This window comes from Crocodylus siamensis, chromosome 2 (assembly GCF_052110815.1).
Source record: "Crocodylus siamensis isolate JL-2025a chromosome 2, ASM5211081v1, whole genome shotgun sequence".
NCBI lineage: Eukaryota > Metazoa > Chordata > Crocodylia > Crocodylidae > Crocodylus > Crocodylus siamensis.
Genome location: NC_143396.1, coordinates 267180714 through 267196783, shown reverse-complemented (window position 1 = coordinate 267196783; position 16070 = coordinate 267180714). Strand labels below are relative to the sequence as shown.

The 16070-nt window shown below is 42.7% G+C and overlaps 1 protein-coding gene across 7 annotated transcripts in view; it reads right to left on the bottom strand.

The window, feature by feature from the left end:
* Positions 1–16070, bottom strand: part of PPP4R4 (protein phosphatase 4 regulatory subunit 4) — a 134028-nt gene that overhangs the window by 71575 nt on the left and 46383 nt on the right. For all 7 annotated transcript variants that reach the window (XM_090033932.1, XM_090033930.1, XM_090033934.1 and 4 more), the window contains one exon: positions 8350–8452. In XM_090033932.1, coding sequence (XP_089890058.1) covers positions 8350–8452 — 103 coding nt within the window. Of the gene's footprint in view, positions 1–8349; positions 8453–16070 lie in introns of those variants that run through there.

The following is a 16070-nucleotide window of genomic DNA, read 5'->3' as shown; positions in this document are numbered from 1 at the left end:
GTGGAGGTCTGAAACAAAACAAAAACAACACACAAAAAAAAAAACCAGCAGAATTTTAATCTACAACTAAAGCATTAAGGAAAGGTTCAGCTAAATATACACTTTCAAACCTAACTAAATCAATAACAACAAAAGGCTCTTTCTGGTGATACAAAAACCATGGAGATTAAACAGGAATTAGACTGTCAGTGTCAAATAAAAGGAGTCATTTGCTGCACAGAATAAATACTGAGGAGTATGTCTAAGCCTTCTCTTAATCTGCATTTCAATTATTACCAAGGTTCATGAGGAGGTGCATGCAGATATCCAGAAGGTGGGGATCTACAGAGGAGAAACCCTTTACAAGGTATCACTGCTTTTCAACTGTAGAGGATGCACAAATATTTCATATGCATGCCTTGATGTTAAAATTCCAACGATGCCCAATACTGGTGATTAAACAAACACAGACACTCCAAATGCAACCATACGCTTAATCACTTAAACAAAATTAAATTGACCACATCCTTTAATATGTCAGCCTTAAAATGCCTGTGGTTAGTTGTTTTTAAAAAAAAAAAAAACTTTAAGTAAAAACAGATTTTCAAAAGAAAAAAATTCCACTTGCTTGCAAAATTCTAGAACTTATATATACAAGATTATCAGTTTCTGCCAGCCAGTGAAGATAATGTTTTAAATATGCAGCCACTCATAATTTTTCTTCCTCAAATACTCTTTTCTCAGTTTGTTTTATCCATAGGATCCACAAGAATAATTTCTGAGAGTTCTGAGAAAACTGCAATACACAAAATGAGAAAATGAGTGTCCTGCACAATGAGAACGAAGCAATGAAGGCCAAGTACCTATTATTTAGTATTCATTGAATTTCATTCTTTTCATTTTTTATCTTAATCTAAATGTATAAAAAGGTGCTTATGTCCCATTACCCTATTTTACAGATGTGAAATCAAGGAAAAGGGAGATAAATAGACCATCTGACTACTTTTGAAGTGAGAAGACACACACTAATCTCAAATGGAATTGGATTACACTTTTGAAGATGATACACATTTCTGTGCACTTTTGAAGATGATATACATTATCAGCAGTGGTATTTCTTCAGCAGAAGAAAGATTAGGAAAATAAAATAATAATAAATAATAAACACAAGCACCTGTCCGTGCTAAGTATTTACTCTAAGACCACCACATATTAAAACCCAAGGAAAAAAATGGGAAAACAAAAGGTTGTTTTATTTTGTTTTTATGTTTAATGAAGTAAACCCAGGGGAGCAAATAAGCCTTTAAAGAAAATGCGTATACCAGAAGTGACAGAAGTCAAAATGTTCACATATATTTAACAGAGTTTAATTCATAAAGATTAAGGCCAGAAAGGGCTATAAGATCATCTAGACTGACACCCTCATATCACAGTCCATTGAATCTCACTCAGTTATCATTGTATTTAGCAAAACTTGTTTGACTAAAATATATCTTTCAGAGGAGAATTCAATCTTTAGACTTGGAGAGAGAAAAACAGCATGAGAGAATCTACCAGTTCCTTTCAGTTTGTTCCAAAAGCTAATCAATCATCCTTACTGTTAAAAATGTGTACCTAATTTGTATTTAGATTTTGTTTGGCTTCATTTTTTAATCATTATCTTTTGGTATTTCTCTCTGTAAAAGTAAGCGCCCTATAATAACCAGGATTTTCATCCCATGAAGCTACTTTCACACTGTAATCAAGTTCTCTCTCCATCTTCTTTTTGATAAACTAAACAGATTGTTCTTTGAGAAGTCTCTCACTGCAAGGCATTTTCTCTGGTCCAGAGTAATATGCATCTGTTCTTTGTCCTGTCCAATTTTTCAATGTTGTTTTAAAAAAACCTAACACTAGAATTATAAACACTATTCCAATACCAGTATTATCAATGCCATATACAGAGGTAAACATCATCTCTCTACTCCTATTCACTAATCTCCTGTTTATATAGCTAAGGATCACACTGGCTTTTCTTGCTACAATATTTAGCTCATTCAGCTGTTTGTTCACTATGTTCCCTAAATTGGAAACAACAAAATCTTGTTTTTGCCACATATAGGCCATGTCCAGATGAGCATGGCTGTGCGTAAGTTGCGGTGCCACACACCACACATGCAACCATTCCACACACTGCTACCTTGCAGCGCAGGGCATTTTTTTTGACCCAGGGAAATCCTGGGGATAAAAGAAACCCACGCCAAAAGAAGTGGGGCCACACACGTGGCAGCAACGCACGCCACCCTAAACTGGAGCCTACTGGGTCGGAGCCAAATTTTAACTGCCAGCCAGGCTCCCAGCTTAAAAAAAACTGCAGCTACAGCTCCCCAAGGCCCCCAGGACCACAGGTAAGGTTGCTGGGGCCAGCAAAGTTGCTCAGGGTAACCAGAGCGCATGTCACATGGGTGTTTCCTGGGAAAAAGTAGTGGTGGTGCAAGGTGGGTCGCTGCTACTTGTCCCCAGGGAAACAAATAGCCATGCTCGTCTGGACACAGCCATATAGACACAGTAATTCAGAGAGTTAAGAAGCTAAAGCAATAGAAAATAAAAAGCAATAACACTGAAGAGGCTGGTGCAAAGTAGCTTTGATTGAAACAAGAATCTCAACTGTATAATATCAAATTAAGAAAAAGAAAGGTGGTTATTTGCATCACACCTTAATTTCAGGGGATCTCCTACTTTCAAAGCATATAATTGGATCAGGAATATCTCAGATCTTGGATTCAGTATTTTAAGTAGAGACGTCAAAAACTTCCAAGTCATTAGGTTAGTTTAGAAGCAGGGGTCTAAAATGAGACAGAAGTGTGCATGGCAGTAACAGGAGAAACTGTGGTAAATGTACAGGCTTTTCTAGTGCTTTGCATTCTCAAGTCACAATTTCTCATAGAAATTTTATCTAAAATGTCTATTAACCTGACCTTACTACTAAACCTGATGCTGGAACCACTGACTCAGCGAGTCTTTAAACAGACTGACAGCCTATTTTATTCCTCAGTTCTAAACATATTTGTTTCAGTAGTCATTTGTTCATCTCAGAATCAGAGAACAACAGTTCCTTCGCACAGATCTAGGGACAGAATACCTATGGGACAGACAGAAGTTCAGCTCCAGCCCATAAGTCAGAACAATTTTTGCAAAGTACTCCGAGTTACAGTGTTACCCCAGACCAAACAGAAGTTCACTGTTGGTTCCAGGGGGCAGGGGAATGTAGCTGTGGCTGGGAGCCTGCAGCCAGGTTCCCACAGCAACGGCCAGGCTCTCTGACAGTGCTAACTGTTTTCAGAATGGGAGGGGAAAAGGCAGCAGAGGGAGCGCGTTCTTGTGACTCCCCATATGGTGCTGAAGGGTGGGGTGGGTGAATTGGAGCACACCCCCATCTTGGGGGGCTCCAATTCACCCACCCCACCCTCCAAGGGGAGAGTGAAATCCCCCCCCGACTGAACTGCCTCCACTCCCTTTCCCCCCTCCCGTTCTGAAAACACTGACAGGCAAGGAGTTTGGCAGACAAGTTACAACAGACACTACATTTTGAAACATCCTTATCTGATACCTCATGCAAGGAGGGGTCAGATTTTCATGCAATCAGCCCTTTTTGAAGCTGTTTGCAGCCATGCACTTGTGTTTGGTCAAACCTATAAACTACTTTCTGTTGCCAGATCAGGTGAAAATTGTCACTTTTGTCTGCACCCCTAGTTGACAGGTGATGCTCAGTATTAAAGGCATCCCTGTATTGTGAAATCAAATGCATTTCTGATTACAAATGTGTATTGGAGCATGCATTTATGTATATTAGAGGATAATACTTGCCAAGTAATCATGTTCTGGACTGCATAAATTACAGAGCAAGTTTTGCTGATGTATTTGTTCTTGCTTTTTTAATCTGGACACCTTACAATGAACTAGCTGGATCTGTGCCCCAGAAGCAAAGAATGATATTACTTTAAGTTCTGAGAGGCAAGGATTTCTTAGGGTGGTATTTTTTATTGGACTGACTATTGTAATTAGGATACAGTTAGACAAGCTCTCCCAAAGTGCCTTACAGTTTAGTATACTAGGAAAAAGAATGCATTATGACACTATTTCCACAGGCAATATGACCACTGCTTGTTGGTCTTTATTTTTCTTAACATTGCAAGTGTAAAGCACCAGGCTTAAGGAGAGGTAAAACCAAAGGGAGGTTTATCAGCACAGCTTAAGCAGTTAGTCTCTATAAAAGCTCAATAATCAAAGGAGTAAAATACATAAGATACATTACCACTTATTAGATAGAAGACACTGAAGACCATTTTTCCAGTGTCTGATCATCTCTTGAGGCTGCAGGATGCAGCACCCTGAGGTACCTTGAGATCCTTTCAAAGGTGCCAAGTGCCATTCAGTGTTAGTGCTGTTAGGTGTGCAAACATGATTCACAAGATAAACCCAGGGACTTCACACAGGAATCCTATTATCAAAAACTTTGACCTGTGGTGGTCATTCAGAGTTCTTTACAACAGAAGAATTGCTCTACTATTTGTCTATGGTAAAAAAGGGGTAAAAACTAAGAGCAGGTATTTAAAAAGGTTGAGAACCACTGTCTTAAGGTAATAAAATCTATTCTGAATTGGTCAACTACTTCAAAAAGACAAAAGCACTCACACACTCTCCCTCCTCTTACCCCTTTCCCCAATATGTCCTTGGAGAATAGAAGACCATTTAATGAAAATGTCGGAAGATGTAAGTTCTACCATTCTACTCTCCTTGCTATATTACCCATTATCTTCAGCCCATTGCTGAGCATGTGACATAATGGAAAATACAGAGAAACAATTGTTTTTACTTAATTTCTAAAAAGGTTCTAAGCATGACAGTATTAGGTGGATAAAAAGACTCCTAAGAGAATATAGAACCCTTCCATTCAGATTAGTATGTAGTTATTTCCATCTTCCCAAAATACATAATTTCAACCTATTTCTTAGTGAAGAGTTCCCTAAAATATACATAACATGAAGGCCACCACTATAAATGAAACGTATCAACAAATTTCACTAAATTAAAACCAAAAAAAGTTACGTACATGAAAAAGTGGCTTCTGGTTTCTATAGAGTCCCCTTCATATCATGGATGTTTTGGACTACCAAAGCAACATGAAAAAGTAATTTTTTTTCTCCCTGTTTACTAACTCATTCTGTGAATATACAACTTCAACTGACAAGACCTTCAAACTGACAAATCTCATGCAACTTCTAGAATATGCATATTTGAAAAAGGGCCTTAGAAATTTATCCTCAAAATTAGGGTTAGTCACAAAATTACTACAAGTGTCCCAAATCAGATCTTCAAAACTAAGTTTTCCAAGAGTGATTCTCAAGACAATGTTGTATTTTTCCCCATCCAAAACAAACATACCCCCCACACACACACACAGGTTCATGACCAATTAAATCTGAATGCACTGGCAGCCATTATAACCTAGACAATACACCTACACAAAAGTGATCTGTAGTCTAGTCTCTATCACTTTTTGTCTCTTTTTTGGGGGCTATCTTTAACCATCAGGAAAACATTAGAACCAGAGTGAAGTACAAATGACCACTGCAATTTCACACAATCTTCAACACTTCTGAATCCTCTGGAACTCACAGTACCAGAATCTTGACATTCTAAAATGTGCTTAAGTCATGAGCTTCTTCCTCTTAAATCATCGTTATTTGGGGGAGATTCTAATAATAGAAGTGCCAAAGGAGTATAAGTTATACTAGAATTTACTCCTGATCAACTCGCTTAAGAGGAACTCTGGAAATCTTGCTTCCGTCAATTATAAATTTATTGCATGAGCAAAAATCTTATTATAAACAGGTTCTAAAAGTCAGTGTGCCCAGACAGATTGCTGAATATAAAAAAAAGTATCTCCACCTGAGAAGTTACTGATTAGATATGTCTATCACGTTCAAAATCTCTGCAGCTTCAGACAGAGCAAGGAATATTTTCTACCTGCATTTCAATGGAAGCCTCAAAGAACCTGATATTTTTAAGTCAGCTGAGTCCATAACAGTGACAACTCTTATACTCTTTACAAGATTAATATATAAAAATCAATCAGTAGCATAGTTTTTGGTTGTTGAAAGAACTTATATTCATCACTGTTAAATCAGCTCCATTTGACTTGACTTGAACATTTACTTAAGTATGAGACAGCAGGTGTCCAATTTATGTATTATCTAATCCAAGGCTTAAAACAGTGAAAAGCAGCAACTAGTTATGTTAGACTTAAACACAGTATAGCAAATAATAGAGTAAAATCTATTTTTTTAAAAACAGATCACCCTATTTAAATTGCATGTTAGGGACCAAATTCTAATTAGAAAGCTGTGATTTTCATAAAAACAGATTCAATTGCAAAAAAACAAAGTAAAAAAGTTTGAGCTTGCTAATTGTTTCCATTAGCAGAAATAGGAACCAATGAAAGACATGGCAAATATATCCCATCATTAAAAACTCCTAGATACTGTTTTTATAGCTGATTCTACCTCAACTACCCCAAACTGATTGAAAAGCAGTACAAGATACAGAACAACACCTTTAAAGCTATGCTACCTGCCTGAACTGTAGCACATTGGGGCTTCAGATACACTAGCCTGCATCTTAACAGGTCTTTTCAACTGTGAAAGACTAACTGAAAAACACACACTTTTTTTGTACATCAGTATACATCCTTGCTACATATAGATATGGTTATCAGGTTGTTACAGCCATGATGGTTGAAGGACTATGCAAGAAGCAAAGTTTGTTTGGTGATGCCTTTTATTGGATCAGCTATGTAGTTGGGAGCATAAATACCTACTTTTATTTTTGCCGAGGGGGAGAGAGGAGTGGGGGCTAAATTGATGGTTCCCACCTCTCCTCCCCCCCAGAACCCCTTGGCAGCACGGCCAGAGAAGAGCCAAGTGGAGCCCACAGAGGGGTAGGGGCGGATGTGGGCTGCCTGCTGCAGGCTCAGGACTCCCTGCCCTGCTACCCTCCTCCTCCTCCCCAAGAGCCTCCACACTGCCACCACCCCTGCTGCTGCCAGGAAGGCAGGTAAAGCTCACCATGGTGGTGTGGCTAGCACAGGCCTCCCAAAGAGAAAGCAGCAGGACAGGCAGCCCCGAGTCTGCAGCAGGCAGCACACATCTACCCCCTCCCCACGCACATACCTACACGATGCCCCCTGCATCCCACTCTCTGCAACTTCTTGCAGGCTGGAACTCTGCCAGCCAGCAAAGGGAAACCTGTCATGTTCTGTGTTTTTCCACAGTGAATGGAAAAGGTCTGGAAAAGAAGTAGATACAGCTCAACTGTATATCTTTCATTTGCTCCTTACTTTGTTTATAGTCATGTTTGCTCCATTGGTTTATTGCCCTCCTGCCCTTCTTTAAGGGAACATTTAATTTACATAATGGAGTTAAAACAATTATTTGTTTTACCTGGTATTTAACTTAGGCTGTATCTACTTTCAAGACCTGACAAAGGGCATTCTGTGCCCAAAAGCCCCTGTTCTACATATGTAATTAGTCCAATAAAAGAAACTCCTAAGCAAACCTTGCTTCTCATGCATGCCTTTACCATAACTAATTACAACTTATTAAAGCAGTGTTTCTCAAACTGTGTTCTGTGAAACTGTGGAGTTGTGCAATAGGTCATCAGAGGTTCCAAAGAGGTTGGGGGCAGCGATGGAGTGAGTCAGGAGGCCACTGCTGGACCAAGATGCCTGGCTCCACGTGCCTCATAGGATAAGGGTAGGAGTTCCACAGAAGTGATATGAAGAGCTTCCATGACTTTAGGAAGTTTCAAAACTACCATATTAAAGGGTTTTGAGTGTGCCACCATGATTCAGAAAGCTAAAAGCAAAAAAAGTACAACTCCAAAGGGCAGCAGGAAAACTCTTGACGTTTCTCTCACAGAAAATGGAACATGGTTAAGGAAATTATGTATACCATTATGAACACATGGGCAAATATACCTCCACAGGCTAGCTAACAATGGTAAACTTTACAGTAACCAGCTTTTTTTTTACTCGTTAAAAAAGAATGCAGAACTGTTAAAAATTTACGAACATTTTCCTGAGGAAAAAAAAATCTAATAATTGTGATGACTGATGAGTAGCAAAAATCTACAATTCAATTATATATATGCAAACTGCTAATGAAAATCAATACAGGTCATTTTCTCCAAATTCCCATGGCAGAAACATGATCTTCACTGTTACCATACCATGTTTCAGCTATTGTATTTACAGTATTAATTTACTGATTACAATAATTTTATTAACAAAAAAAATCTTGTTAATTCAAATCTTGGTGCATGCCAACTTACTCTGATTTTTGGCAAAACCCTCCGAAGCGTCTCTGCAGGATTCTGTCGCATAAGGACTGGAAGATTTGCAACCACACTTGTTCCTTGGATATCTTGACCAGAGCTTACAAAAAAAGGAACAAAATACACATGCATAGTTTTAAACATCATAGTTTTAAGATTAAACATGCTTAGTTCAGAGCTTCGGAAAGAGAACAACTACTATTCACAAAATAACTTTTTTGCGTCCAGGCTTTACGTTCAGCTATTTTCTTGAAACTATAAAGAGGTAACATAATGGAAAGCTACACTAAAGAATAACTTCCACTACAAGCATTAAAAAATAAATAAATAAATAAATAAAAATCAAAAAATCAATATTTCTATATGGAATATCCCAAGTATATACCTCAGGAAAAAAACAGAAGTTATTTTAAAGAAAAGATATTTCAATATGTCAGGGCTGCTTCCTAATAGAGATAATGACTTTGAGTGAGTTGCTTCTTAACATACCAGTGTGCAGAGAATAAACCCAACGGGTAGGCCCTCTGAGCTTGTTGTAATATGTAGGCATGTTCAAGGTTATGGGCCAGTTCCAAAAAGGACAGAGATGCCTAAAGTGGGATTTAGGCACGTGAGGTCAAATTTGTAATCCTCAATATCCCAGCTCATCTGTCATATAATCCTTGGGGGACCAATACTCCACAAGGAGCTCCCCAATTGACATTAATATTTCCCAGGTGACCACATTTTCAAAACTGTCCCAGTCTTTGCAGGTATGAGCAACTGGTGCCCAAGCTCATTTTGCATCCAGAAACAGTCACAATTCCCTGAGGAGCTCAATCACTGAACACACACCAACTGATTCCTGCTGCAGTCCGTTCTTTTTCTTAAAACAAGGCTGTACCCAGTGGAGTTTGCTGTGTGTTTCGGATCACATTTTGGGGGTGCCTAACTTGGAGAGAGAGTGTAGACAGTCTAGACACTTAAAAGGTTCTGGGCTCTACTCTTAGGGCCAGATGCCTAAAAGTTAAATGCTGCAAGCTCCTTCCTTTCAGGAGCCCAAGAAAGATGCATCTCAGAGTGTGCAGCTTTTTTTGACCAGCAGCAGTCAGTAAGTTACTAAGTTGGTGAGTTTGACAGTCTGTACATGCAGTAACACAAAAAGAAAATGCATCTGAGACAAGTGGGATATGTCATGATGCTATTTTTAAGATTCCATAGATAAACAAGGAAAGACAGAGAACTGCACATGTGCTGGAGAGACGGAAGACAATAGTAGAATATAGTACGGATGGAAAATACATTACAATCTACACATGGCAGAAAAGTATGTTTTATTTTTTTTAAAGATTATTTACATACAATAAAACAAAGATTAAGCAAACAATAGTTGAATAGGAAAAGCTAGATTAAATTACACTGCTTAACTTTCATGACAACAAAACACCTTCAAGAAATGCACAGAATAGTACAGAGAACAAAGCGGGGGAGGGGGAAATCAGAGAAAAAAAATGAAGGGGAATAGAAAACGCATGGGAAAGGAAACAGAGTGATGGCAACAAGAAGAGGAGGCAGGGGTTAGAATCAAGATCTATCCAGCAAGAGCGCTGCTGAAAAACTCCTAAAATACTGGACTCACCCACCAGAGGAAATCATGGATACTCAAGTACCCAATGAGAAACTAAAAGGCTTAACTCATGCTAACAATTTCTTATTCAAGGTTCTGTAATCTGTTTTTCTGAACAAATCAAAGACAGTTTTAAATAACCAAAAAGCTCAGTCTCACCCAGGTGCACTAATAACAAACAGTTTTTTGGAGACATAACCACAAGTAGTTTCCAACACCACATCATCTAATGCATAATATGACCGAACAAATACTTATAATACAAGAGAATGATTTCTTATGACGGAATCTTTTATTGGACTAATTGTGTAGTTGGGAGAAATTTGAAAAAGCTTTTGAATGCAAGACATGTCTTGTATTTGAAAGTTTGTCTCTCTCCCAACTATAATTGGTCCAATAAAAGATATCACCCTGAGAAATCCTTGCCTCTCGCATAATTTCTGTACCATCGTCACTACAACTTATCTCTTGCACCATCTTTAAATTCATACAAAGTCCCAATAGTCTAAAATAACTTCTCTATACTATACCCTGTCCCAACAATCATTTTGGTAAGACTGCAAATTTATTTAAAAATATAGTAGGCAAGCATCAACCCTCTGAATTATGGTGCATGTGTAAGAGGTCTAGTCAGGTGCCTGATCAATCTGCCTGTATGGAATCCTGTAACCATCACACCAACACCTTCAACACGTACACCTAGGCAAGAGCATGGAGAAGTAGAAGCTGTTCAGGACCTACTATCTCCACCTTTAGACCACTGAGACAGAATCCAAAGGCCAGACCCGGTCCAGATGTTTAGCTAATGGTTGTAGCTTCTGCCAGAGACAAACAGATAAGAACTGCTGCTGATCCCTAACGCCACAGCAAGGGCAGGTTTTTATCAGAGTGATATCCCTTAGCCTTTCTCCGATCAAAAAGTACCCACAATATAGCAGGGGCTAGCGGTTTTGAGATGTCCTATACACACCTTACTCTGGAGGTTGAAACCTTGTGGTATTTTATAAGAGCTACCTGCCAAGTAGCATCCCCTGCCCACCCAGCAGCAGCAAAGGGCACAACCCCATGCTGCCACACCCACTCCTGCCAGGCACGCAGGGGGCATTTTGTCATGGTGGCACAGAGCTTGCAGAGGCAAGGAGCTTCCCCACCCTACTTGGCTCTGCTATGCCATTCCAGGTCCTGCAAGCTGGGCTAGAGAGACCCCAGAGGGAGGGCAGTAGGCCAGGGAGCCCAAGCCTGCAGCCCATCCGTGCACAGATCTGTGAGACATGTTTCCCTACATTCTCCTCAGGGAGTGCATGCTGTGGCAGGGAGCCAGCCCCACCGCAGCTCCAAGACAAACCATCTGCAGCTCCATCCTGCTCCCTGACGGGGCCCTGTGGCCGCGTCTTCCAGGCCCCAAGCCCCACCATCAGGACGCCAGCTGGGGTCATAGGATCCTAGCAAGATAAGGGTCCAAACATTTCTTAAAAGTGTTCAGAGTAAGTGCTTGCACCACTTCTGGAGGGAGTCTATTCCAGGCCTTGGGGGTCAGACAGTAAAGAAATTATTCCTTATGTCCAGCCCAAAACCGTCTTGGAGGAGTTTATGACCACTGGATCTTGTCATCCCTTGGGGTGTTCATGGTGAACAGGCATTCCCCCAGATCCTGATGTCCCCCCCTTATAACTTACAAGCTGCCACCAGGTCACCCCTGAGCCAGCGCTCTTCCAGGATGAAGAGTCCCATGGCCTTCATAAGGCCTATTCTCTTGCCCTTTGATCATGCATGTGGCTCTCCTCTGGACTCTCTCAAGCTTCTCCACATCCTTCTTGAATTGTGGAGCCCAAAATTGGATACAGTACTCCAGCTGCAGCCTCACCAAGGCCGAGTACAGCAGGAGGATGACATCCTGAGATCTGCTTGAGAAGTAGCTTTACCATCTGAGACATCGCATTGGTGGCTCATGTTCATCTTGTGGTCAATCATGACCCCCAAGTCCCTTTCGGCCATGGTGCTAGTGAGTGTAGCACTGCCGAGCCTATAAAAGTGCGAAACGTTTCTTCTCCCCCCCCCGCCTCCAAGGTAGAATACCTTGCATTTATCCATACTGAATGCCATCAGGTTTTTATCCGCCCACTTTCTATGCCTATCAAGGTCAGCCTGGATCACCAGCCTATCCTTGGGTGTGGACGCTCTACCCGAAGTGTGGTGTCATCGGCGAGCTTGGTCAGTCCACTTCTGACACCAGTGTCCACATCATTAATAAAGATGTTAGAGAGTACGGGTCCAAGGATGGAGCCTTATGGGACACCACTGGACACGGAGCACCATAATGATTCACTTCCATCAACTACCACTCTCTGGGTCCAACCTCAGAGCCAATTCCCCAGCCATTGGACTGTAATGTAGCCGAGACCACAGTTGGCCAATTTTTTCAGGAGGAGATCATGGGACACCAGATCAAAGGCTTCTTTAAAGTCCAGATATATGATGTCAATCTCTCCTCCCTTGTCCACGTGATACATCACCTGGGCATAGAAAGAAATGAAATTGGTCAGGCAAGACCTACCCACAACAAACCTGTGCTGGCTATCCCTCAAGATGTTGCCATCCCCCAGCTTGTCTAGAATGATCTCTTTAATAATTTTTTCCAAAACCTTTGCAGGGATTGAGGTAAAGCTGATTGGCATGTAGTTCCCCAGATCCTCTTTCCTCCCTTTCTTGAAGATAAGCACCACGTTGGCCTTCTTCCAATCTTTGGGTACTTCACCTGAGTGCCACGAGTGCTTGAATACCCTTGCCAATGGCTGGACTATGATGCCTGCCAGCTCTTTAAGTACTCTGGGGTGCAAGCTGTCAGGACCAGGCGACTTGAAGGTGTCCAGCCTCTCAAGGTGTTACTTTACAAGGTCTACACAGATGCTGGGTATAAATTCACCCTCACCCTGGCCATCCCGCATCATGTTAGACAGGGCGGTCCCTTTGGGCTGGTGAAAAACCAATGGAAAGTGATATAAAACAGGTTTGCTTTTTCCTGGGTGTTGGCTGTCAGTTGTCCCACTTGGTTTAGCAGGGGTCCAATGTTACCGCTGCTTTTTTCTGACTCCCCACATATGTGAAAAAGAACATTTTATTGTCCTTGATACATGTAGCCAGCTGGAGTTCAGTTGCACCCTTGGCTTTCCTGGTTCACTCCCTGCAGGTGTAGATCAGTGCAGAACATTCCTCCGTTGTGGCAATACTGTCTTCCATCCTTTATATGCCTCTCTTGTTATATGTAGAAGGTGCATGAGTTCCCCGATGAGCCAAGGAGGTTGCCGTGCCCTTTTGCTACCCTTCCTCTGAGATGGGATGGACACCCGTTGTGCTTTCAGGATTGCTCCCTCAAGAAGCAACCACTTATCTTGGACTCCCCTCCCTGTTGAGTCATGGCCCCTCAGGGCCTTGACAACAAGCCTCCTGAGCTTGTTAAAGTCAGCTTTCCTAAAGTCGAGGACTTCTGCTGATTGATTTGCTTATTTATATCCCACATTTTTTATACAGCTTTCCCGTAAAATACTTGGCCAATATTTTTAAACTATGTAATCTAAAACCCTCTCTTTAAGAATTAAGAGTATTGTTACAATTACACTTAGCACAGGTTATACTTAGATCGTAGTAAATATTAACATGACCTGATTAGAAAGTTTTCTAAGAAATCACACATTAATGCAGAGGTGGGTAATTATTTGGGCTGAAGGGCCACTTAGGAGTTTTGGTAAGCTGTTGCTGGGGCGGGGGGTGGGGGGAGGGAAGGGAGTACTAATCTGGCCCAGCATGGGGGGTGAGGAGTGGGATGGAACTGATCCCCATCCAACCGCCAGTCCGTCCACGCCACACACACAGCCAGAGGTGCCTGATGGAGCAGGCAAACAAGTCTTCATGGAGACCAGCCCAGGACCCCCACAGGGCAGGGCACATTTGGCCAGGTGGATGGGATGGAGCCATGGGCAGGCAGGGAACTGGCATCTATTGCACAGATGTGCAGGGAGGGAAACTCAGCTCTGCCCTGAGCCCCAGCCTTACACTGTCATCACCCTGCGATCCTGGCACTGCCTGCCAATCTTATTCTAGGACGCTGCTCCACACTTACCCACAGCCCCATCCCATCCACCTGGCTAAGCACACCCTGCTCAGCGGGTTCCTGGGCTAGTCTCCATGGAGACCATGCTCACCCACCCACACTCCAGCTCCATCCAGTGCTCCTGGTTATAAATGTGGGGCATATGGGCCAAGGTACCAGGGCAGCAGAACCTGGTCCAGCTGTGGCAGCCGAAACACTAGCAGTGGCAGCCAAGCAGAGTGAGCTGTTGCTGCAGGGGCTGCCAGTAGGGATGTAAATGTTGCTTAAAAAATTATCCATTTAACCTCCTCTAATTATATTGATTAAATGATTAACCAATAACACACAGCAGCTCAGACAGTTGCTGCTGGGAGCCACTCCCAGGACCCTTTGTGAAGCGGGGGCAGGGGGAGGAGGGGGCAATGGCAAGCCCAGTCAGAAGATTCAGACCACGTTAAGCCTTGCTCTGGGAGAGATGTAGCACTTAAGAATGAGCAGCTAATGGTTTAATTGAGAAATCATTAGGCTTCCTGCCATTTTCCTCTTAACCTCACAGGCTATGGGTAGGGACCTACCAAAATAGCAAATTTCACAATTTTCACAGAAACTAATTGGAGTGGGGGGGGCTCCACACTTTTGCCAGGCTCCCTGAAAGATATATATTACTAAAAATAAAATGCTGGCTTCCTCTGGGGAGCCAAGAGTCCTTATGGCTGCTGCACAGTTCACCAGGAGGAGGAGGTAGAAGGGAGATGGCTACCACCAACCACCACTGACTGGCTACGAGGACCATCTCTCATATGGCACTGCCCATCTCCACCAATCATGGTAGGGGGGAGAAGGACCATGACAGACAGTCCTTCCTGACAACTGACCGTGAGGGGCAGGGCCCCTCAGCCAGAGGCATGGTGGGACCCGCCCTGTTCAGTCAACAAAAATGGCCGCCTCAAGTTAGGTAGACCCCTAACTGGGTTCTAGTCCCTAGCTCCTCGTCCCTCTGCCTTCCCACCCTTTGCCTGCCTGGCCTGCCACCTTCTGGGGCACCGTGCAGCTTCCCTTCCCTGCCAGACTGTGCCCCGTCCTGAATGAAACAATAACTGACATTTAACCTTTCACATCCCTAGCTGCTGGGAAGTGAAGTCAAGCTGCCACACAGCCCCTGCCCCACTATGTGCCCAAGGCTGGCAGGACTGGTTGCACATGCCATGACCTAGGGTGTCCCCTGTGCCTGGGCTGGGTGGTGCCAAGGGACCCACTGTGGGCCAGACAAGCTCACAGGCCATATTTCTTTCTCCAACTCTGCGTTAATGTTTATTACAATTTGTATTTATGATCTAAATATAGACTGTAGTACTGCAAAGTCTTGAACTGGCTTGGGTGCAGTCCCAGGGCTCAGACCAAAAATCAGCTGATTCTCAGCCCTGGGACTGCAATGCAGCCGGTTCCAGGCTCTAGTGTAGTGTGGAGGCTGGGAGCAATACCAGCTCAGTTTTAGACCCAAGACACATGGGAGCCACTTCAAAGCTCCAGAGCAGTGCTGGGGCTGGGAGTGACACCAGCACCTAGCCCCACAACACAATGAAGCTAGTCAGTGCCAGGGCTGGCACCAACTTCAGTGTGGTTCCAGGACTGGCAGTGAGACATGAGACCACAGGAGCCAGTCCCAGCCCTTAAACAGGCTCCTGTGCAATGCAGGAGCTGGGACCAGCCCTCATGCCATGCCACTGTCACTCCTTGAAGCCTGCCTGCAGCCTTTACACTGCACTGGAGCCTTGAACTGGCAAGGCATCAGTGCAGTGGGAGTGGAGGCAGGGAGAAAGAATGGAAGATGGTCACCCTTCCCCCACCACCTCAGAGTTCCCTGATCATATTAACTCTATAGAGCAGTCCAACATTAGCTCAAAAGATGTTAGGTAAAGGATCTGGAGATACTCCCCTCCGGAAATGCCTAACTTTACTATGCCATGATAGCAATTAACATGTGCTTCACTACTTCAATGCTTGGACACTAGCAGTGTAAGTGCA